Source organism: Lagenorhynchus albirostris, chromosome 15, assembly GCF_949774975.1.
Source record: "Lagenorhynchus albirostris chromosome 15, mLagAlb1.1, whole genome shotgun sequence".
Taxonomy (NCBI): domain Eukaryota; kingdom Metazoa; phylum Chordata; class Mammalia; order Artiodactyla; family Delphinidae; genus Lagenorhynchus; species Lagenorhynchus albirostris.
Genome location: NC_083109.1, coordinates 10,250,552 through 10,274,760, shown reverse-complemented (window position 1 = coordinate 10,274,760; position 24,209 = coordinate 10,250,552). Strand labels below are relative to the sequence as shown.

The following is a 24,209-nucleotide window of genomic DNA, read 5'->3' as shown; positions in this document are numbered from 1 at the left end:
GGCGTCTCGTAATAAAGCCCATTTAACTTACAAATGTTCAGCTAAGAGAGAAGAAAATACTGATGATTCCCAGTCCTCCTCGATAGAGTATATGCCCCGGAGCAGGAGTGACCTGGGAGTTCTGAACCTGCTGCCCCCGCCGTGGACTCACTCCTTCAACAAACACCCAACGCTCACCCACTAGGAACTAGTGCACAACGCCAGTTATTTCATCATACACTTTTCACATCCTTTAATGCCATGGGTCTTTTCAGTAATTCACCACTAAATGAGATGTTTCAAAGCATTCCAATGACTTCAACTGAAACAACTCTTTCTAAGAGGTTCCACAGGGTTTGATTTTTAACTAATGTCTGTACTTAATTAAATTTTGTCATGGTAACAGTGAGAAGACCTGGCGCTAAAAGGGCAGCTCTTGAACACGAACGACTTCTAGAAAACACGTGGCAGGTGGCTCTGAGGACGGCTAGACTCTCTCCACCTAGGCAGGGAGCATCTGATAGGGCCCTGCTTTCGTAAAGCACAAATTCAACCCAATGGCCTGCGCCTGGGCATCCTCGGGACCCACTAGCCTCAAGCGTTCGCTGTGTCGATATATTGGCAGAGGGAACGGAGAACGTCGGCAAGCCCTACGAGTCAGCTCGTTAGAAATGGCAGAATGAAGAGCGGGCTCCACGCGCAGAATTCTCTTCCGACCTGAACAATTCTTCTTGCCCAATGAGGGGGCAACAGGAAAAATGCATACAGATACGCTGCTCTCTCTGGACAGCTTATCAAAGCCTTCCTCGAGGGAAGATCGTAAATTCATCGTGCCCCCCACCCCCTGAGCCAGTGAGCTTTTCCTTCGCCTGAGCTCGCCCCAACTTTCCCAAACGTAAATTTACACATGGTCTTTGGTTTTATTACTGAAATTTATGCTGGTGGCCTGACCCAAACCATCCCTGAGCCTGTGTTCTGATCTTCAAGACCTACTCACACGTTTGCTCTTAATATGTAACCCTAAGAAGAGCACTGTTATAACTCTCATTAAATAATAACTGCATATGGATATATGTGTGTGTTAGCGAGACAAAGGACAAATCAGGAAGATTATACTAAAAGGGTTAAGGGTGATTCCTTCTAGGGACAGAGGAGATTTACCCCTTTCTTTGGCAAAAATACTTTCTAAATTCTTCGTGACAATTTTCTTATAATAAACATGAGGTGCTCTTCCAATAAGAAAAAGATATAATCAATTAAATTACCTCAAACTTTTAAGTGACCAGGCCCAGATTTTTCCCTTCCACGGCAGGGTCCTGATTTACGATCGGTTGATTTGAACTCTGCCTCTCTGTCCATCTGCTCTACCTCAACAAAAACCCTTTAATCCGCTGTGTTTGCAGAGCAGTTTCTGACTAAACCCAGCAGGCCAATCCCTCGGACAAACCCTCCTACTGTAACTGGCTCCATCTCAGGAGGAGGGCAGCGGGGCCACACCACCCTGAGGCCACTGGGGTTTCTCAGCCCCAGCTCCCTCATTAGCATTTTAGGATTTGGCGGAGGTGAGCCTCAGCTTTGCAGGTTCCACACAGGGAGACCCTCAGATTCACTCGCTCTATCGAGCCAACGCACGGTCCTGACCACACACTGGGACTTTTTGGGCCGCACTACCGTTTCTGGGTGATCAAAAATGTGTAGCTCAGGCCTGCACACAGAACACACACTTAGCATGTGTCTGTGTACCTGTGCGTTCTGAACGAGAAAAGGCAAATTAAAACCGTAAGAATGAAAGGAGGAAAAGTGGCAGGAAAGAAAGAGAAGGGGAAGCGGAGACCAGTATTTCGATTCCAACGTTTACTGGGGTTTTGGTTGCCGATGTCCAAGTGAAACGCCCCTCTCTAAGAAGCCCACGAGTAGGTAGGGGAGGCACCGCTGGGGCAGGAGAGAAAGAGGACCAGAGTCAGAAAAGCTGAGCACGCAGTGGCTGGGATTAACTTCCAGAACGACAAGACTCTGAAAATTGTGGAAAGGGCCCAAAACACATAATTTCTAACCTCACGTGAACCACTGTTCTGAGTTTTCTACCAATATTCTTGCAAAAAAAGAACAAGAAACATTCGCATGATGGCAGAGTCCCCGTCTTCCTAGCAAGAGAATACGATACATGAAAAATAACACACTGAAGTGATTATTACCTACCTCAAGCGAGAGGAGCTCTCCCTACAGTCCATTATCTGGTTAGAAGAAAATTCTCTCCCAACACCCCACTGAGAAGTTAGCAGACATACTTCCCAAGCACCCCTACTTTGTGTGTGTGTGTGTGTGTGTGTGTGTCATCTACCCTAGAGATTCCTAAAACTTCTAGAAGCAGAGTCCAACCCATGGGCATGTGACCTGTGTATTCACATAGATCCCCTCACCCTTGGGTGAATGACCTACCGTTTTCATCTTCAAATTCTTAATAACTTTTAAACAAGTGACCCCGTATTTTCATTTTGCACTGAGTCCCACAAATTACATAGCGGGTCCTGAAGAGGAGTAATAACACCCATTCGCATTTTCTTTATAAAGTGCACAGGAAGATCCGGCCGTGTTCTAAGATCCGAAGCCACAGAACTCCTCACTTTGCCCCCCAGACCTCTTTTTTCTTTTGGACCCTGTCACACCCAGTCTCCAACCTCTAGGCTCTGGGATTCTTACATATCTTTGCAGAAACTCTACAGAAGTCGGGTAAGAGATTTTTCAAAGGTTAAGTGGCCGATTCTCTGCCGGACACATCCTAAATCATAAAACGCCTTCTATAAAAGAAATGCATCCCATTCAGCTTCTGCCACTTCACCCAGGTCACCTCTGAGCTAGAGTTTATAACGGGGAACAAACTTCCAATTACTAGAGCTGTTTGTTTCTGCAGAGATGGACCCCCGAGCCTTTCATAAGCAAACCCATTGAGCCCAAACCGTGCTTTTCATGGATGAGAGCTTCAGAATAAGCGCAGTTTGTCTATACTGCAGAGAGAAACCAGATGTTTCCCTTGAGTCGAAACAAGCAAACGACAATTCAGTCACACTGCAGAACAGCCCAAAAAAAAAAAAGTGAATCCCGGAGCGCTAGTCCGTGTGGGCCAACTTTTTGACCTCCGAGCACCTGCAGCTATACTTCTATTTTTCACTGTGCCTGCAGGACACTGATTGCCTTTGCAGGTCTTTAGCAGCAAGCTCCGTGCACTAACCCTGGTTAATGTACAACTCTTTAACTCGAACTCTAATCTGACTGTGACAGTGATGAGTTGTAAATTCTACAGCATGTGTACGTTTCCTGGGCTTGACACGAAAACGCCTTTGCAGACCCCGCAGAGTTCATAGGTTTAAAGTGGAAATTTTCATATTCCGATCAGGTTGTCTGCATTCCCCAAAGCCTAAGAAAAGACTGTTATTTGAAAACAGGCAAAGGGTGGAAGAATATTATTATAAATTCCACGGGCCACTTCCTGGGGCTTTTGTTTAAATTAGCGGGAACTTTAAAAGAAAGGCTGTAGTTTAAATTTAACAAGTGTATACCCAACAGAGGCTTTTAAAATAAATACATAAATGGCCCTTCCCTGCTTCTGGTGCCCAATAATGATGAAATAGGCCAACACCCCTGGCAGGGGGGAAATACCTTTTGGGAAAGATAACAGTGCAATTTGCATTTGAGATTTTTTTTTCAGGGTTTTTAAAATTTTTTTAATTAAACAATAGATCAGTTCACCAGCGATTTGTAATAAAGTCAAATTGAGTAGTTTGAAAGAATAAAAGGAACCTTCTGGGTCTGAAATAACAAACTTCACATCTGTCAGAGAATTATGGGAAAGTGTTTGGCAAGACCTATTTTAAGACTTGTAAAAGCTAATGCTCTGAATCTTAATGAGGAAAGCCTGGGAAGGGGAATGCTTTGCTTACTGAGCTGTATTTGAGATCCTCAGTAAAGACCTTTGCAGTACTTCTGCGGCAGTAATATCAAAAAGACCATCATTGAGCAGATGCAAACTATTATACATAGAATGGATAGGCAACAAGGTCCTGTTGTATAGCACAGGGAACTAGATTCAATACCCTGTAATAAACCATAGTGGAAAAGAACATGAAAAAGAGTATATATATATATATATATATACGTGCAACTGAATCACTTTGCTGCACACCAGAAACAAACACAACACTGCAAATCAACTATACTTCAATAAAATAAAAATTTTTTAAAAGACCATCACTGTAACCCTCTTCTTTTAAAAAAGTATAATGCAGTTTTAGTGTTATCCTAAGTCTGAACAGAGTATGAAAACAAACGGTACTTGTGTTTAAGAATACAGCGCTTTCGTTTAGCTAATTATTAGCTAAACAACTCCCCATTAATGAACACATGTTCCCTGCCCTATCCTACCTTCTGATGAACTCCAATGGAATACAACGCCCTAAAAGAAACACATGTGTGTCCTTAGACCTCAAATTTTAGTCACATTAATTGCAATCCTAAATAATGGTGCAAAGTGGATTTTGGACTAAATTGAAAAAAAGACATCACTCTCAAATGGAAGTGAGATCCTTGAGATTATTCTGTAACGGGGAAAGGGTGAACAGAGCAGCATGAAGGAACAACCTGAAAAGAACTGGAGAAGAGGAAAGATATCCGTTCCGTTTTTTACACCACATATGTGCTAAAAAGCTGAAAGTAAGAGGGAGTCTCTCCATTTTGCACAGACCTTTGGCTTACGACTTACGGTTCACCATGTGCCCAGATGTCCCCAGCAGGAAAGAAGCATCAGCAATTGTGTTAATTATGCTTCTGTTTGCACTTTCCTTCAAGGCTAATTATCCACTTGCTTCATTTAGCCCTTGATCACAAGTTAGTCTGAGAAAACATTCCTGGTATGAAGACCCCTGGAATTCATCTGGTAAAAATGCAAATCCAACTGCCCCTACTACCTGTGATAAGCAAGGCAGATTCCCCCTCCAGAATTAAACTTTTGGTTTGGTAAGGACAAGGATAAAGAAAGATAATTCCTTGACTAATTACTCTTTCCTGACCCAACCCAAATCTTTCAAGTAACAAAACAAAGTTTTGCTGGGTCTGTTACTACTTCAAGACCCTCTCTTCTTCGGCTTTGGTGTTTGCAGTGCCACTGAATGCTATTAATTTGGAAAGACAGCTCCACAATTAAAGTCACAGAATGCATAAAAGTCCAATAAGAACCTCTCAAGTCTCTGATCAGCTTTAAATGTGGATTCCAAGTAGGAGGAGAGGGGATGCTTATTTATCTAAAAGCATCATTCCTACTTGGCTTTCAACAGTTCGTTCATCTCAGAATGAGGGGGCTGGATTGATTTCTTTGGACTCAGCAATGTGTTTTGTCCTACTGTACAGCAAAAGGAACTATATTCAATATCCTGTAATAAACCATAATGGAAAAGAATATGAAAAAAATGCATATATATGTATAACTGAATCATTTTGCTATGCACCAGAAACTAACACAACATTGTACATCAACTACACTTCAATTAAAAAAGAAGTGTTTTAAAATGGACTTAAATCTAGAAGCCCTTCTGTAGCATATGTATTAAGGCTGAACGCCACGGCAATCATTGAGATATTCTAGGGGAGAGTGTGAGCCTCAGCCCCAGGCACAGAGTGGAGCCTAGACTTATAGGCTAAGGTTTTACATTCGGACAAGCCGGGGTTCACAGCAAGCTCTACCCCTTAACCAGCTACATCACCTCAGACACAATACTTAACCTCTATGAGCCTCAGTTCCCCATAAGTAAAAGCTACCTCCATAAGGCTGTTTAAAATAATTACAGACCAGACCTTGTCCAGCACCTGGCTGGCTTACAGTAGGTAAATCTTTCTTTTTTTCTCTCCTGCTCCCCAATCTGGACAGCATTTTTCAAACAGATCCAATGCCACCTTCTCCCTGTAGCATGCCTTGATTACAGATTCCTGGATCACAGAATAAACTTTCCCAGAGTCTCAGGTCTTCACTGGCCAATATGGTTTTTTCTTCTATTTTCCCAGGAAGGAGAGGCTCTGGAAACAAGGCGGAATTGGGAAGAACAAGACAGAGCCAGAACCTGGGGTTCTGTAGCCCACGCCTCTAGCCATCCCAGCCTGTGACCTTTGGAGAACTCTTTACCAGGAACACTTCAGCGGCATGTGATTCCCGTAAAGGCACAGGGCCCTGCACTCAGAAGGGGCCATTACTTGGTTTCATGCTCTGCTGCCGCCATCTTGAATAATTTTTGAACGGGGGCCCCAAGTGTTCATTTTGCATTCAGCACCACCAATCATAAAGCCAGTGCTGCTTTCTTCCAACCTCGAAGACTCAGGATGCAGGTCACCTCTTCCGGGAAGACATCATCAGCTCCTCTCTGATGGGCTCCCGTAACCTCCCATAACCTCTGGTTCATACCTCCATTAACTCACCCACCAATATTTAATGAACTCCTGCTACGATACCACCAGCACTGCCTTTCTTGGGCACAGACCAAATCCCAGCACAGTGCTAAATTTTTCTCATGCAAGACTTATATTTACGGCAACTCTCTAAGGTAGGCACTATTATTATCCCCAATTTACCGACAGATTAAGGGATCTGTCCCCACAGCAGGGCGGGAGGCAGAAGCAGAACTCTTGAATCCAGGCACAAACTCAGAACCACTACTCTCCCCAACCACCAGGCACTGTGCTCAGAACCAGGAACGTGGTGGTCACGAAAGGGGATATTCTATTTAAGGACCACAACACTCATGCCACTAAAGTATAACTACTAGTTACATTTTGTAATCATCCCCTTTACATGCCTGGATACCTTGCTGGACTATTAATTTCCCAAAGTCCCAGCCCCTCAAGTTTATCTCTGTAATACAGAAACCTCTCACAGACTTTGGAAAGTGATGGAGTTTCAAATATCCTTGAAGTATGAATAAAATGTCATTTCTACATGTAGGCTAATTTTATTATCAATATTAAAATACTTCAAATACTTCTTATTAAACTATGACAATTACATTAAAAACTAATCCATTGATGTGTTGTTTTAGACACACCTTGAATGATATAAGATGATCTAAACCACTGGAAGCAGCAATTAAAAAAAAAAAAAAAGATCATCCATTTTTTTCTCCCAATGGTGAATTTCTTATTTCCAGAGTTTTTAATTCACTTGTTTAAAATCAATTTTTTTCCTCCAAGTTCGAAACCTTTTCAATTCGATTAACATAATGCCTCTACAACTTTGGTAACATCCCAGGATCTGTGCCACTGGCATTCTTAAAATGACATAAATCCCTGCATTGTTGTGAATCTAATTTTGAGACCTCGAGCAAACACGAATTGACGGACAAGCTACAAAGTAACTGGCCTAAAACTGGCCTGTCCTTTTCAAAAATGTCAATGTCATAAAGAAATCCGGAGAACTCTGCCAAGTTCGAGGAGATCAGGGAGAAAGGACAACTAAATGCAAAAGGCAAACCTGTCCTGGCTCCTGGACAAGGAAAAAAAAAAAAAGCTATAAAAAAAATTTTAGGAACAAATGGCGAATTCTGAGTAAGAAGTATAGATGAGATTAACAGTAATGTAATGATAAACTTCCTGATTTTGTAATTATACTGTGCTATGTAAGGAGAACATCCTACTGGGAATTAAACGTTGATGTATTTACAGGTTAAAAGGGAATCATGTATGCAACTTAATTCTCCAAGGGCTTAGAGAGTGTGAGGGGAAAGCATGAAAAAGACAAAAGCTTAACAACCGATGAATCTGGGTGAAGGCAAGTAGGAGTTTTCCACGTGATTTCTGCAACTATTTTGCTAGTTAGAAGTTATCACCCACTCACCCCAAATATTTAACTGTATTAGTACAAGTACTGCTGTGTCATTAAACAGGAAATGATGCCGAATGCAGATAAGTATAATGGCTTATAATCTCATGATCAAGGACTTGGCATTTTGGTTTCCAAACTTTTTTGAACTCCAAAAATAGTGTTGAAAAGTACATTTTAAGATGCCATGTGATAAAAAGAGAAAACAGTCCTGCGTGGATATACATATACGTATCTGTTTCCCTTTGCTTTTGGAAAGCCTCACTCAAGAAAATATTATTAAATAATTGAATGGTAAGGTGAAAAAAAAAAAAAAGGCTTCTTTCTCTTCCTCTCTCTGAAATCCTCCAGTTTGGGCTTCATACTTTGGCCCTTCCCCCCACAGGGTATCAAATAACTAACCTCCCCTCCTTCACTTTCCAAGCTGACAGCTTTCTTCAGTGCCTTTTGGGGCCTTTCAAAACAAATTGCAGAGCCAGGGTCTGGGTTAATATTCAAAACTCTGCTAGGTCTTCCCCTACTGTTGGATTGGCATGACAATGGCAACCACGGGCTACAGAAGGAGACCCACAAAGGAAGACAAGTTTTTAATGCTACAGCCATCTGCCAGTCCTCCTCTGGATCTTTTCAAGAACTGAGGGAAGCTAAAGCAGGGGCTGAGAAGGGGGTCCGGTCTGCAGGGGAGGGCACAAAAATCACTCACAGGAAAAGCAATTGCAATATGAAAAGAACCAAAGAAGGTCTGGAGCCTGGATGGCTGAATGAATGGGAACCCAGGGCCCCTCCTCCTGAGCTCTAAATAGACCCACCGCACCCTCTCCATGGGGCTTTTGTCTGCTGCCAAGCATTGTAAATGTTATAGTCAGAATATGTTATTAAGGGAGGATTTAATATACACAAACAACAAAAAAACATACTCCAGAGGGGTCTTCTGATTACCCACATGGAAAGCCCAAGCCACCTGCCTTTGCAAAGATTACGCTGGGCTTTCTTTCTTTAGGGAGCAAAACGTCCTAAATACAGTAGTTTAGCAATAATAAAGCATTTCTATACCAACTCTAAATCCCCCCTTCTCCCAGAGACTTGCAACTTTTTAAGACCACCAACTATGAAAATCTATTTCAATGCATTAAAACAAGATACTTTCATGCCCTCACAGGATTATACTTTTTTAAAAAAAATTTGGAGCCGTAAATAAATTTCTCCAACATTTTTCAGAGAAGGAAAATTCTACTCAAACCCCGGAAACCATGGACAGACTGCTTCCTCAGAAGACTAACGCACTTAACATACAGCAGTTCACAACCTGGCTGGCTGCAAGATCCCTTGGGCATCTATCTTATCTCTTTCCGAATTCTCAATTTCCTGAAGGCAAACCACAGTTTTTATTCCCCTAAGCCGCTCCTAAAACATTATTAATCCCTGAATGGGATCAGTTATCTTCGAGGAACTTTAAGTAACATTCTCTCAAGTCTGAATACAACCTTACAGGAAATCTACGTAGAATTTGTAGTTGGAAACAGAAGTCGACATTGGCTGGGTTGTTTTGTGGGTTCTCAACGGTGTGTTTGAGCAGGCTTTTAAAATTCCCCCATTTCAAAAATTCAAATTAAAGGTTACCTAGTAATTTCTCTTTGGGTCAGATTTAGTCACTCTTCACTCTTCCATATTAAGGATTTATAAGATGGCTTCAAAGAAACCTTCACAGATGCAGCTTTTATTATATTAAGTCTGGTGCCTTCTTAAAAACTCACATTGCAAAGTTGTAATGTTCGTTTTGTAATGTTGAAAGAGTATCTTTTAAAGCTGCACTGCCTTGGAAACGCGTGTGGGAGGATGCAAAGCGCACAGAATTAAATTCCAGGTTGATGAGGCACAAGTCAGATGACAGGACTGGCTCTAAGAGGGCAGTGGCAGCCCAGGGATGCGGCTGGAGTAACCCCAGGTCCTGGGGCAGACGCTGGCCTCCCTGGTGCCGGCAACGAGTGACTGCCCTGCCACGGGGCACCCACACACCCGCCGGCCCCGGGCCTTGAACTCTGCTCCCCGACTGTCAGCGGCCCATGATTGAGTTGCAACCCTGTGGGCCACCCCACACACACACTGGGGGCCCTGCTGCAGGAAGTGGCCCCACTGGGGCCAGGAGGCTGACCTCTCGCTGTGAGCCGGCTGTAGACCTGCGAGTTGACTTCCTTGTCTCGCACGTAGCATCGGATCTCCTCCACCGCCTCTCGGATGATGGTGACGGCCAGCACAAAGCCCTGCACAGAGACAGAGAGAGGGTGAGCCCTGGTGGAAGCCACCTTCCTCTCCTGGGGCCGGGGACAGAAAAGGCCAGAGGCCACTTGAGGGCAGCAGGGCAGGACCTGCTAATTATTCCAAGGGCAGAAGCCCCAGCAAACCCACTTCTCTGAATCTCATGCACCGGAAAAACTCTCACTGACACACACGTGTACAGGGACGTCCGCAGTCACCATCACCACAGGGTTCCTAAGAGTGAAAAACACAGAAACCCCAGAACCGTCCGGCCACAGGTGAGGGCTGAGTGATGGTGACCTCTGACATCTGCATCTCACTCGCCACGTGCCGGGTGCCATTTGAAGTACTTTCCACCCCTTAGTGCAGGTCGTGGCTGAGATCACCACACTGCCCGTGAAGAAACTGAGACACACAGAGGCTGAATAATCTTGCTCCTACGTGATATCGCAGGGAATCTAGTTCCAGAGTCTTAACCGCCACAATGTTCTGCCTCTGGAGAAACCTGGGTAGGTGGAACCAGTAAGATGGTCCACCAGGACCCAAAGTGAAATGCATCCCTGTTTGTATTGACCTCCCAGTAGGGAAATTAACTTTCCGGAACATAACAATGTAACACTGTTCAAATAAACACCAACAAAGATTCTCCTATACTGCTAAAGATTTTCCACTGTCCTCAACTACTGGTTAGATTCCTCTGCCAGGTAGGGGGCTAAGATGGAATGGGGACTTCAGTCTTTCGTGTAATGTTTTAAACTTCTATAAAGAAAACATATTAAAAGTATTAATTGCGTAAGTACACACTCATAAAAAGAAAATTTTAAACTGCCCTACCTTCCCAAGTCAGATACCCCAACTCATAAAAACCTGGTACAGAGGTTATACTCACAGGTATGTGAGTCATCCCTATCTAGAATCTATTTTCATCTAGATTTTTCCTCTTGTATCAAGAAAGGCAAGAACCGTCATTCATTTTTTCTTACAAAATACACTTGCCACCCCTCCTTTTAAAGTCTTTTTTTTTTTTTTAATGCAGAGAGCACAATCGCCCCAAGGTTAGCAGTAGTGAATTCTGAGGCTTTCATCTTCATACTGTTTATCCCATGCAATATATTAAGTTAGATTCAAAGGACTTCAAATCTCTTATGTAAACTTAGCCAGAGATGTGCTGCTCTGTGAAACTCCTCCAAAGGCCCACACATCTTTACAATCAAAGGATTACTCCTGTTTCCACTCAGATGTAAAGTACACACTGAAGCCAAAGCAAAGCTGGTACATTTCAGGAAAAAAAAAAAAACGCATAACCACATACAGAGGTGAGAGAAAACCCATTCTGGAAAAGCACGGCCGCTTTGCAGAATCCCCACCCCCTCCCCCAGGCTGCTGTTTTGTTCTGGGCCATAACCCACGTTTTTTGTTGTTTGTTTTTTCAAATGTTCCAGTTTCTATTTCTCTCTGCATGGGCCTGGCTAAATCCCATTGATGTTAATGGAAAGTGTGTGCTCACTACAAAGACAGGAGGCGCTAACCTCCCCGCTACAAATAAATACCCCCTCATAAGTCACCGTATCTATGACCCCCGAACACACACACACGGGCGCACGCGCGCACACACGGTCCTCATCAATCCCAGGGGACGTGCCACATCTTAAGCTAGAAACTGCTTTACAAAGAGCTGCACGTGTAGTCCAGAAATAAATTCCACCCGACCAACTTCGGAGGTCCTTAGGAGCCACAGATACTGAGAAAGAGGCTTGAACGCGAGTGGGGGGTTTTCTGAGCTTGTAAGGAAATCAGAGGTGGTGACGCTGAACAGACATGAAATTCTGAAGGTGCTAAGACTCTTCTATAAAGTTGTATGTCAAAAATAGATTTACTAAAGCAAAATTCTGAAAGAAATCAGAAAAGCCGTTCCCTCTGGTTGGGGAGGGGGCTGACTGGAGAGGGGCAAGGGGGAACTCTCCGGGGTGATGGAATGGTCTTGACCAAGGTGGTGCTGACATGGGTGCTGACAAATGTTAACACACAGTGAACTGAAAACAGTATCTGTGCCTTTTATGGCATGTAGATCGCATCTTAATAACAACAAAAAAAATCTAGGTTATTTGGTCTTCGTACAGTTCTATGGATTATTTCAGCAGTCACCTGAGGAATTTCTCCCTCTAACGTATTACTATCAAGAAAAAAGTTACCAAAAGCTAAAACGTAATCCACACAATGAACAATGGCACTAGTACCAGAATTTTTTAATTAAAATGAGAACATTTCCCAAGAATGTTCCATGTGTCAGGAGCTATTTGAAGCATTTTACTTGCTGTACTTCACTGAACCTCCCAACAAGGCAAGGGAGTAGACGTGATCGCCCCTATCTTACAGGTGAGGAAACTGAGGCTCAAAAAAGCTTGTTCCAATTACACAGCTTCTCAGAGAAGTTGCAGCAAGAGCTCAACCATCTGGCCACCCCGCCCTCATTCTGAACCACTGAGTTCATGGCTGGGTTTGAAATGAGAGGACTCTCAGGGTGGTTGGAGACATTTCAAAATGTACTTTAGCCAAGAACGGGAAATTGATTCTCTACATAAAAATCTAGGGTATTTAGGGGAAGTCAGCTACAGTCTTCTAGAAACAGATGCTACCTAATTTGTCTGACCCCAAACTCCCTTCTCGGCAGCCCCTGGAAAGAGAGGAAGAACTTGTACAAGACAAGCATCTCCTCCTGTCTCTGAACCATCACAGGAAACTTCGGCTATAAAAGGGGTCACAAGCTAGTGAGAAACCTCAGGACTGGGACATCCCTGGTGGCGCAGTGGTTAAGACTCCGTGCTCCCAATGCAGGGGGCCCAGTTTCAATCCCCGGTCAGGGAACTAGATCCCACACGTGTGCCACACTAAGAGTTCACATGCCACAACTAAGGATCCCATGTGCTGCAACTTAGAGGCTGGCAAGCTGCAACTAAGGAGCCTGCCTGCCACAACTAAGACCCAGCACAACTAAATAAATAAATAAATAACCTCAGGACCGCCAGAGGCTGCTGGTAACCCACCTGTCTTCTCTCTACAGCCAGAGTCCCAGGGAAACCAGGTGATTCAGCTGCTTACATTGGAAGTCAGGCCTTCTGGCTTCTCCCGGAAATTCTGAGCGTCATTTCAGAGAGGAGACGTGGGCTAGGACCGGGATCGGGCCCTCTTTTAGAAGTGTGGCAGCCCTCCAGGTCATCCCGGCCCCCACGGTTCACCCCATTGCATTTCCTGAGACCCTGGAGTCAGCATCACCGGTGCTAACGTACAGAATACATACTAGGAACAGAAAAGGGTATAGTACCTAACAACAAGTTGCGTTCCACATTTTGATTCTCGGTCACCAGCCCCAAGAACCAATGTGGCCTCCCCCTGTGGAGGGAACAACTCTATTCTGAATGGTTTCAAACACCCTGAATGCATGTCTGATCTATGTAGTTTCCTATACCTTTCCAACTTCCGTAGAGGCACACTGAGGTGACTTAAGACCTAAGACTTAAGAGATCTCTGCACATAAAGATAAAAAACACTTAAAAGAATAAAAGGTGGGCTTCCCTGGTGGCGCAGTGGTTGGGAGTCCGCCTGCCGATGCAGGGGACACAGGTTTGTGCCCCGGTCCGGGAGGATCCCACATGCTGCAAAGCGGCTGGGCCCATGAGCCATGGCCGCTGAGCCTGCGCGTCCGGAGCCTGTGCTCCGCAGCGGGAGAGGCCGCCGTGGCAGTGAGAGGCCCGCATACCGCCAAAAAAAAAAAAGAATAAAAGGCAACCCCCAGCTCCAAAGATAAACACTAACTTCGGTGAAGAACCTTCCAGACCTCCATGTATTTACATGCACAAGTGTGCAAAAATACCTCTTGTGGGGGAGAGGGTCATAAAAATGGGAGTATGCTGTCCATGTTATCCTGAAACTTACTTTTTTCACGCAAAGAAAAAGATGAGTCACACCGTGTCATGTCGACATCACTGGAGTGACTTCGTCATTCCTGACTCTGGGGCAGCATCCCATAGTTTTGCTGGACCAGCGTTCAGGTAACCATCGATGGACATCTGTTTGCTTCCAGTGTCTGAGTAACATACGCCATGCTGCAAAGAATACCCTCGTACACACACCCCACACACACCCCAAAGCCTTTTCTGATATTCCAAAGCCCAGTCCTTAGAAAAAGAAAATGAGTGTCCGTCTCTGTGGGGCTTCACATCCTCTCCACACCGTAGCATGATCTCAAGCAAGCTCCTTATTCTCCTTTGCCCCATGTTCTTGTTTCTCTAGTGAAGCATCTTTTTTCTCTACCAGTCTGTTTTGCCTCCAGTCCATGGGAATCTCCAATAACCACTGTGGAAGAATTCGACAGAGCTGATCTCATTTCCAACCCCACTATTTCTCCTGCATAATTCCGTCTTCTCTGAGTCATACACATGACTCTTGGTTAACAGAATGAAAAATTTATGCCAAAGATGGCCAAAGTTCCCTCCCCAACACACATGCCAACGCCAACGTGAACAAGGGTGTAGGGGTGCTAGTAGGTCTGCACCCCAAAAATCGTTTGGACGATGGGTTTATATGACAGGCTGGGCAGATGAATACCTCGAGGGGAGAGAGCACAGACCAGATATCATGCTTGAGATGGTAAAGGCAGGGAGAGGGGGAGACACACAGCTGCCTTCTCGAACACCTTGGGATCCAATTGCATTTACCTAATACATACTTTACTATAATGTAAGTTAGAGTGTAGGTAAAACAGGCACGTGTAAGAAGAGACTGAAAGGAAACAGACCAGAAACATAGATGGGGCATCTCAGGAGGTGGCTGCACAGGTAGGGATTTTTGCTGTGCTGCTTCTTCAAATTTTTCTCCAAAAATAATGAGTCCCGGGCGACTTCCCTGGTGGTCCAGTGGTTAAGAATCCGCCCTTCCAATGCAGGGGACATGGTTTCGATCCCTGGTTGGGGAACTAAGATCCCACATGCCGCGGGGCAACTAAGCCCTCGTGCTGCAACTACTGAGCCCGTGCACTCTGCAGCCTGCGCCACAACCAGAGGGAAGCCCACACGCCGCAACTAGAGAAGCCCGCACGCCGCAATGAAGATCCCGCACGCTGCAACTAAGACCCGATGCAGCCAAATAAATAAATATTTAAAAAAAAAAAAAAAGAATGAGTCCCTTTGTAGAGTCCCTTCGTAGTTGATAAAGGAAAAGAAAAATGAACAGAGGGCGTTTTGCAGGCAATAACGCAGCAAGATCTGGGGTCTGGGGAGAACCCAACAGACAAGATTTGAGAGGTGGGATCTGGTCATCCCACACTCCCAGTCGAGGGTTCCTGAGCCCAGAAGGCACCAATGAGGTACCAAGGAAACCCGTACAGCCTCAAGCAGAGCAGAGACTGCAAACCGGCAGCCTGCAGACAGACCACAAGAGAAGGAAGGGGTGTGCTCACTCCACACAGTGCTTTAACAATCTGTAAATGAGTTAGCAACATTTGAAAATCAAGGGAAAGAGATGCTGGAAATTAGAAAAAAATGATTCAGCACTGTGTATATCTCGTAACCTTTTTTCTAAAAAGGAGCGTTGGGGAGCAGGGAAAAGACAAGATTTTTAAATTCAATGTTGTATGTCAATTATACTTCAATTTTCAAAAATTATGGTAAATGGCAGAAGCCAGTCCAGAAAAAACTTATTCATTGTTTGTAAACTTTGGAAGAAGGAAAAAGAAATGAATGACAGTGTTTTGGGGGTGGAACTGGATAAAAGGGAGATTTTTCATGAGGTGCCTTTTCACACGTTTCCTGAATCGTGTGACTGTATTATTACCTTTCAAATAACTAGACTTTAAAAACGTAATCAGTAAAACGCAGGGTGATAGATGATACTTTATACACATTGCAGACTAACTTTTCTTAAATAACTGACTTACAGTTTGACTTTATATAGGTATGTAGCAAACTGCTGTGGAACTAAAAAACTAAATAAAATTAGGGTACTTCCGGTAAAACTCTGAAGTTTCTACCTTTTGGGCCTGGCAACTCTGCGTCCATGTTTGCAGCTGATGGAGCAAAGCAGCATCTTCTGCTTTGAGATGGGCCACGAGGCCCCCCCTCTTCTATCAGCCTGGCTCTGAGTTAGTGACACTCACTGTGCAAAAGCACACACCCTGATGCAGACAGGAATGTCTGTTATCCCAACATCCTGCCTCACCCACAAATGACTCAGAGCAGAAAAGAACGATTCCCACATCCCAAAAGCACCTCCACCGCCTGTGTGGAAGAAATAAACCCCCCTCCTCTTCCCAGGGCTGGAACTGCTGACACGACCTGTCTGATTAACGTAGCACCAATGGCGTGTGGACCCCGCTCCCTGGGCCCTTGGCATCCACTTCCTCTGCTCCCTAAGTGCCTGTGCACCAAATCCTTACTGTCCAAAAGAATGTGTGTTTTTGTTTCCTTAAGGAGGAAACACCTTTTCTACTTTAACAATCTTCTCCCAATGAAAAATTTAACAAGATTTGTGAACAGAGAATCCAAGTGTTCCTTCCGAGCCCTGTGTAATGAAAAATAATATTTCATAATGTCTCTGGAGGAAAGGAAAGGTCAGTTTCACCCTCTCTGTGCCCCAGACGCGCTGGGCTTCTTTCTGCTCTTCAAATACTCTAAGCATGTGCTGAATGCAGGGCCTTTGCACTGCTGCTCCCTGAACCTGGGATCCTCCCACCCTCCTACTTTTCTTCCCATCATCTCCTCAAGAGGCCTTTCCCGGCCACCCTGGCTAAGACTGCCCCTCCACATCTCCCACCTTCATCCGCTCAACAAGTACTAACTGTGCCTGGGATGCCCCATTTGCCCTACGACCTTCTACTACCTTCACAGCAGTTTCACAACTTGAAACAATGACACTCAACTGTTTTACTATCTGTCCCCACTGAAAGTCAACTCCGCGAGGGCAGGAATTTTTCTACGTTTCAGTCACTGCTGCATCCCCAGGGCCCAGCACCGTGGCTGGCACACAGCAGGTGCTCAATAAAGGCAGGAAGAAAGAAAAGGCGGCACAAGGAGGGAGGGGCGTCGGGTCCGTCACCCCCCATACACACTGAAGCACAGAATCTGCTCCTCTGTCAACCCTGCACGCTGAAAGTCTACATAATAAACAGAAAACGATTCAAAGAGCACAGTGCACAGCGTCGGAGGCTTTGCCTCGCTCATGACCGCTGTGCACCAGAGCCTAGAACCGAGGGATTCACGACAGGCATGCAAAAAATATTTGCTGAAACAAGGAAAGGCTGAACAGCTGACGGACAGAAGGAATGAGTAGCACAGGCATCACTACGGTTGACCCCGGTAGTGGGAGAAACGGAGCCTCACCATGAAAACCTCAGGGGTTCCCAACGTGTTGGCCTGAGGGTGTCCTCTCCCTTGAAAGGCTGAGTCCCATTCCAGGTGCCTGGAGGACAAAGAACCTGTGCTGCCCAACCTCTGATGTTACTGAACGGACGACCCGACTGACTCACCAGGGGAACCCAGTAGGTGTACAGTGCTCCCAGTCGCATTTCGGGGACGAACTGGGAGCAGGCGAGAAGCAGGAAGTAGAGGTTGAAGAAGTATTTGAACTGGTTAAACAGCACCTGGAATGGAGAGAGAGGAGAGAGAAGACACTTCAGGTTGGTCTGATGCAGCTGGGCGGGCTTAGAGGGGGATGAGTGACATTTCAAAACACCCCCCCAGAAGAACAAAACTCACATGGTACCTACATATACAGTTTACACACCTCTACATGTTGTATAGGAAAACACACCTGGGGGACGAAAACATAATTTGTCAAAGTAAAGAAGCAAATGATACACGTGGGAATTATAAACACTAGATTCAAGACAGTGGGGACCTCCGGGCAGGGAGGGTATGCTGGAGGCTTCGGCTATAGTTGTGAGATTTTATTTCTTAAACTTTTTTTTTTTTAATTTATGGTTGAGTTGGGTCTTCGTTGCTGTGCACGGGCTTTCTCTAGTTGCAGTGCACGGGCTTCTCATTGCCGTGGGTTCTCTTGTTGCGAAGCACGGGCTCTAGAGCGCAGGCTCAGTAGTTGTGGCACACCAGGCTTAGTTGCTCCGCAGCATGTGGGATCTTCCTGGACCAGGGATCAAACCCGTATCCCCTTCACTGGCAGGCGGATTCTTAACCACTGCGCCAACAGGAAAGTCGGAAACTTTTTTTTTCCTATTTTTTGGCCATGTGGAGCAGTACGTGGGATCTCAGCTCCCCAGCCAGGGATTGAACCCACGATTGATCCCTGAGGTGGAAGTGCAACGTCTTAACCAGTGGACCGCCAGGGAAGTCCCTTCTTAAACTATTTTGTAAGTACAGGAAAGGCCACTCAAAATGTTGTTGAAGAGGTTTTAGTGGGAAATGCTTATGCTGTAAGACTGAATCAAACGAGTGAGATAAGTGGATATCTCCATGGTATGATCTCAACGTCATACAATATCTACAGCAGAATTTCATCCCATGTGGCAGGAGGGTTCTGGCAGAGTTTCAACTGCCCCCACGTGCCCTGGAAGTGACACTGATCCTCCTGACTCGTTTTGGGCAACAAACAGAAATCACGTGTCCCTTCGGAGCACTGTCCGGCCCCTCGCTCTTGCCCTGCCATGGAGACGTGGGTGCCCACGTATTCCAGATAATGTAGCTGTGAGATGGAGGAGAATGGCCTGATCTGCCTCAGAATTTCCGTGAATGAGAAATAAACTTTCACTTGACTTAAGATACTGAGCTCGTGACTTCCCTGGTGGCGCAGTGGTTAAGAATCTGCCTACCAATGCAGCAGACACGGGTTTGAGCCCTGGTCTGGGAAGATCCCACATGTCGCGGAGCAACTAAGCCCATGTGCCACAACTACTGAGCCCACGTACCACAACTACTGAAGCCCACGCACCTAGAGCCCATACTCCGCAAAGAGAGAAGTCACCGCAACGAGAAGCCCACACACCACAACGAAGAACAGCCCCTACTCACCACAACTAGAGAAAGCCTGCGTGCAGCAATGAAGACCCAACGCAGCCAAAAATTAATTAATTAATTTAAAAAAAAAAGATACTGAGCTTTAGGGGGCTGGGGGAGGGGAGTAAGCCAGGCAGCAATAAATGTACTCAAAATCACCCTTAAAGGGCTTCCCTGGTGGCGCAGTGGTTGAGAGTCCGCCTGCCGATGCAGGGGACACGGGTTCGTGCCCCGGTCCGGGAGGATCCCACAGGCCGCGGAGCGGCTGGGCCCGTGAGCCATGGCCGCTGAGCCTGCGCGTCCGGAGCCTGTGCTCCGCAACGGGAGAGGCCACAGCAATGAGAGGCCCGCGTACCGCAAAAAAAAAAAAAAACCACCCTTAAAAAAACATTCAGGTTGACCTTAAGCTACAGTGTAAGGTATCTGCGTTTCCACGTTCTCCCTCAATAAATCAAACAGTGATTTTTTTTTCTTCCAGCTTTCGAACCGATTGCTGCTGCTGCTTCTGAAGTCAGTCAGTGTATTCTGGAGGCCACACTAGATAAAAACAGATGTTTAACTTAAAGGTGTTTTAAGGGCAAGGTTTTCAGAGTACTTGTCCATGGATTTAACAAACAAAAGGGATGAATGCAGAGTAAAATACTACGCAAAACATTAGCAAACAGGCTTCCCTGGTGGTGCAAGTGGTTGAGAGTCCGCCTGCCAATGCAGGGGACACGGGTTCGAGCCCTGGTCCGGGAAGATCCCACATGTCGCAGAGCAACTAAGCCCGTGAGCCACAACTACTGAGCCTGCGCTCTAGAGCCTGTGAGCCACAACTACTGAAGCCCGCGCGCCTAGAGCCTGTGCTCTGAAATGAGAAGCCACTACAGTGAGGAGCCCGTGCACCACAAGGAAGAGTAGCCCCCACTCGCCACAACTAGAGAAAGGCCACGTGCATCAAAAAAGACCCAACGCAGCCAAAAATAAATTAAAAAAAAAAAAAAAGTGACTTCAATTAAAAAAAACAAAAATTCACAAACATGTTAATAGAAAGTCTCTCTGGATGATAGTGTTAAAATTTACCTTTAAAAAAAAGTTCTCTACAGTTTTATCTCCCAACTTTCCTGTTCCAAATATGTATTTCATGATAATGAGGGGTGGGGGGGAATGTAAGCACTGATTTTTTTTTTAATAAATTTATTTATTTATTTATTTTTGGCTGCATTGGGTCTTTGTTGCTGTGCGCATGCTTTCTCTACTTGTGGTGAGCGGGAGCTACTCTTCGTTGCGGTGTGCGGGCTTCTCATTGTGGTGGCTTCTCTTGTTGCGGAGCATGGGCTCTAGGCGCGTGGGCTTCAGTAGTTGTGGCTCGCAGGCTCTAGAGCGCAGGCTCAGTAGCTGCGGCACACAGGCTTAGTTGCTCCGCGGCATGTGGGATCTTCCCGGACCAGGGCTCGAACCTGTGTCCCCTGCATTGGCAGGCGGACTCTCAACCACTGCACCTCCAGGGAAGTCCCCTCCTGATTTTCTTTTTTTTTTTTGGAACAAAGCTATGTCCTCAAAATATCTTTTTCACTCTTAGGCCCAACACACCAAATAAATGTGAAGTTATTCTAACCAATCAAGTGGAGTCTCACAGCCTTGCAGACAGAAGGCAGCCCCCTTCCAGGTGCTCAGGACCAGGGAAGATGAATGGCCAGGGGCTGAGGTGACATGGAAGAGACGGGGTGTTCACAAAATCTGCCACAGGGACTTCAGTCTGCTAAGACTGGTACCACTGCATACATCTGGTGTAGGAAGAAGAAAACGATGTTGCCCCTGCCCGTACATACCCCAGGCAAAAAGGTGAAGAAGTTGTACTTCTGATTGTTGATGACATTTCGAGGGTATCTCTGGTCCCTCTTCTCGGGGTGCCCCAACCAGACCGTGCGGGGCCTGGGCTCCCCTGCACCACAGCATCTCAGCCACTCGCAGCACCTGTGGGAAAGACACGCCCACACCGTCAAGGCCAAGCCCACACCCATCCACTCTTCCCAGAATGTCTTTCTCTAAAGCATCTTCACTGAGTCAGAACCACAGCCCCATCTGAGGCTTCATCCTTCAATGAGAGGGGAAAACACAGCTGAGGCATCTCAGAAGCTGTGGTCCAAATCAAAGATGCTTTGTCCCCAAGCCCAAATTATTTCAAAAAGTAGGATTCGTTTTTAAAATAAGATTTAAGTTAAAAAAGTAAATACAGAGCAACAAGTACTGTTATCACTTTGACATTCTGCAGGTGAGAGAGGAAAGCTCAGGACGGCTGAGTAAAGCACCCGAGTTTACCAAGGTGTGAGAAACAGCTGAGTCTGGCCTTGAACCAGGTCCATCTTATTCTGAAACCCAGTGTCTTCGCACCCCACATGCTATCAAGGGTGCTGGTCACACCAAGATTACTATACAAAAAGAGAAGGGAAAGAATCTCCTTCTACGCTCGGCTCCACGTTTTAGCAACATGCTGGAGGAACATGCCAGCAAGATGATGACTCGGCGCCCCGCATAACCTGGAGACAGGCCAGCATACCAGCTGTAGGCAGACTGACTCCCAGGGCCGCCCCCGGAGGGCAGCTCACCAGGCACGCCTGCCCTCAGGTCGCCTGTGTGAAGCCAGGGACACCTGCCCGGCTCTGGCAAAAGTCAGCTGCTCTGAGACACACATGCCCACCCTCACTCGTGCCAAAAAAAGGCAGCCCATCCTTCAGGAGCGGCTGTAAACAGGCATTTTGAGAATTACAAGCATCCGTTAAGGGTCTTTCATGGAAAGACCCCAGGCTGAACTGTTCACCTCCCCACCCACCCCCACAGGCTGGCAGGAAGGAACCCCAGCCCTACCAGCCCCTTGAGATGCTGCCAGCTGAAGGCAACCCATCCAGACGTGGCCATGATGACTTACATAGTCACTTGTCACCTGCAGACCCACCGTCTCCCCCTCCTCCTACGGGCCAGGCAGGCCCTGCCCAGGTACTGGGGTGCAGAGCTGAGCATACACAGTCCCTGGGCATCGGGACTCTAAAGATTAGCAAGCCAGCAAGTTGCCTGCTCAGATGCTCAAAATTTCCATGATGAAACACGATGCTCTTTCTTCAAAATAGCATCCTGGTTCCCGTAAACTAGTGCTAGGGCTGGGGCGGGGAGGATGGCGGTAGCTCTCATGAGGATGGGTTTCACTTCTAATAACTCATTCGTGTTGGCGAGAGACACATACAGAAACCTTGAGGTGTCCAGCCCCATTCCTGCTCTTGGGTGTGCGTCACCCAAGCCGGCCATCCGCGGACGCAAAGCACTGAATGAGGGAGGGAGGGAGGATGCATTTGACGGAAGCACACCCTTCAATCTGCAGATACCTACCCATGGTCACTGACTTTTCTGTGGACCAGCCAGTCTCTCCCCATCCTATAATAATCCTGTAATGACGACTCCCAGAGCTGAGTGTTTCTAATGAAAGCTGAAGAATGAATTTAAGAGAATGACATACTGTCAGGCTGTTTATGAGTTTTGTCTGTTTTGTCCTAGCAGAAGGTTCCTCACAGCAAGCTACCAAGTTAAACGCTCCGTGACTTAACCGGCAGGCATGCATGTGCACAGGGGCAGGTCACTCAGGGCAGCCCACACGTGGTAGCAAAGACTGGAACCGTACCTGACCGGTCATCAGAGGGCGGCTGGTCAAATAAGCAGGGAACGTCCATACAATGGAATGCTCAACAGTCTTTGAAGAGGGAGATAGAGCTGTATGCGCTGAATAGCCCCATTTGCAAGATATGCTAAATCAGGAAGGAGCTGCAAGGTGTGTCCAGGATGCCATTCCTTGCATGAAAGCAAGAGGATAACGCGCAGACTATGCCTGCCAATGCAGAAAACCTCCATGACAGCTGACGCCACCGGTTTCCTTTGGGAAGGAGGGAGTAGGGGCGCCTTTTCCTACTTATTCTTCGGTCACACTGTACATATATTACCTATGGGACTAAATGTGCATTTCTTTTTAGCTAAATCCATAATAGTAAGCATTTATTAAGTGCTCATCTGGTCCAACTATGATTCCAGTTCCTGTGGGGACCTAACTTTGGAACAGGATCCTTCCCTTCTAACTTCCTCACAATCTCATTGCAACAAAGGGTAATAAGCATTTGGCACAGGGTAAAATAAGGACTTTGTGTCACCTGAGCCCAGTGTAACTAGCCCCAAGCTGATCTCATTTAATCACCCTGATTGTCACCTTGTTTATTCACTTTCTACCTGCACCGGATATAAGCTGCACACTTTCAATGACTTTTAGGTCAACAGTATTTACTGAGTTTCTAATAAGAAGAAGAAGACGACGAGGGATCATTGCTCCCTTTTTGTCACACATTCATTCACCTAGAATGTCCTGTGCACTCACAGGATGCAGGTCCTCACCTAGGGCATTCAACAGTGAGCAAGACAGACGAGGTCCTCCTCCCATGGGGAGGAAGAGAGACAGTAAACAGCTCTCTAAAATAAAATAAGGCGTGGGATAAGAGAAGGGGTGGGGAAGGGGCGTGGCTCCGGGAGACTGGGTGGTCGGGAAGGCTGGGGTGACAGGTGAGCTGAGTGACAAGAAGAAACCATCTAGGCAGACCAGAACCGCAAGGGCACAGATCCAGAGGCGGGAAGCAGCCTGACGCACATCTGCAGGGAAAGAAGACTAGCGTGGCTGGAATGCCCCGAACACGGGGGAGAGGGTAAAAGATGAGGTCGGAGGAGGAGGAGGGGGCAGACGACACAGGGCCTTGTCACCAGGGCAAGGAGTCTGGATTTTACTCCATCCACAGTGGGAATCACTGAAGGGTTACAAGCACAGGGTGGCATGATCTGATTTTTTTTTTTTTTTTTTTTTTTTTGGCCACGTCTCACAGTTTGCAGGATCTTAGTTCCCCAACCAGGGATCAAACCCATGCCCCTGCAGCGGAAGCACAGAGTCCTAACCACTGGACGGCCAGGGAATTCCCGAGTTACATTTTTTTAAAGGTCCTCTGGCTTCTGAGCAGAGAAGACGCTGCCGTGGGCCAAAGGAGAAACAGGTAACAGGTGTGAGGCTTCTTTGGGGGATGGTGAAGTGTTCTAACATTGTGGTGATGTCT

General features: G+C 46.2%; 1 protein-coding gene across 10 annotated transcripts in view; it reads right to left on the bottom strand.

Annotated features, from left to right (window-relative positions):
* Nucleotides 1-24,209, bottom strand: part of ATP9A (ATPase phospholipid transporting 9A (putative)) — a 176,778-nt gene that overhangs the window by 128,544 nt on the left and 24,025 nt on the right. For 9 of the 10 annotated variants that reach the window (XR_009535410.1, XR_009535409.1, XR_009535411.1 and 6 more), the window contains 3 exons: nucleotides 20,907-21,051; nucleotides 17,610-17,723; nucleotides 9,987-10,095 (listed from right to left, as the gene is read on the bottom strand). Coding sequence is in view for 5 of the 10 variants with exons in the window: in XM_060123527.1 (XP_059979510.1) it covers nucleotides 9,987-10,095; nucleotides 17,610-17,723; nucleotides 20,907-21,051 (368 nt within the window). In the remaining 5 variants the exon portion in view is untranslated. Of the gene's footprint in view, nucleotides 1-9,986; nucleotides 10,096-14,023; nucleotides 14,127-17,609; nucleotides 17,724-20,906; nucleotides 21,052-24,209 lie in introns of those variants that run through there. The other variant, XM_060123532.1, reaches the window with a different exon arrangement.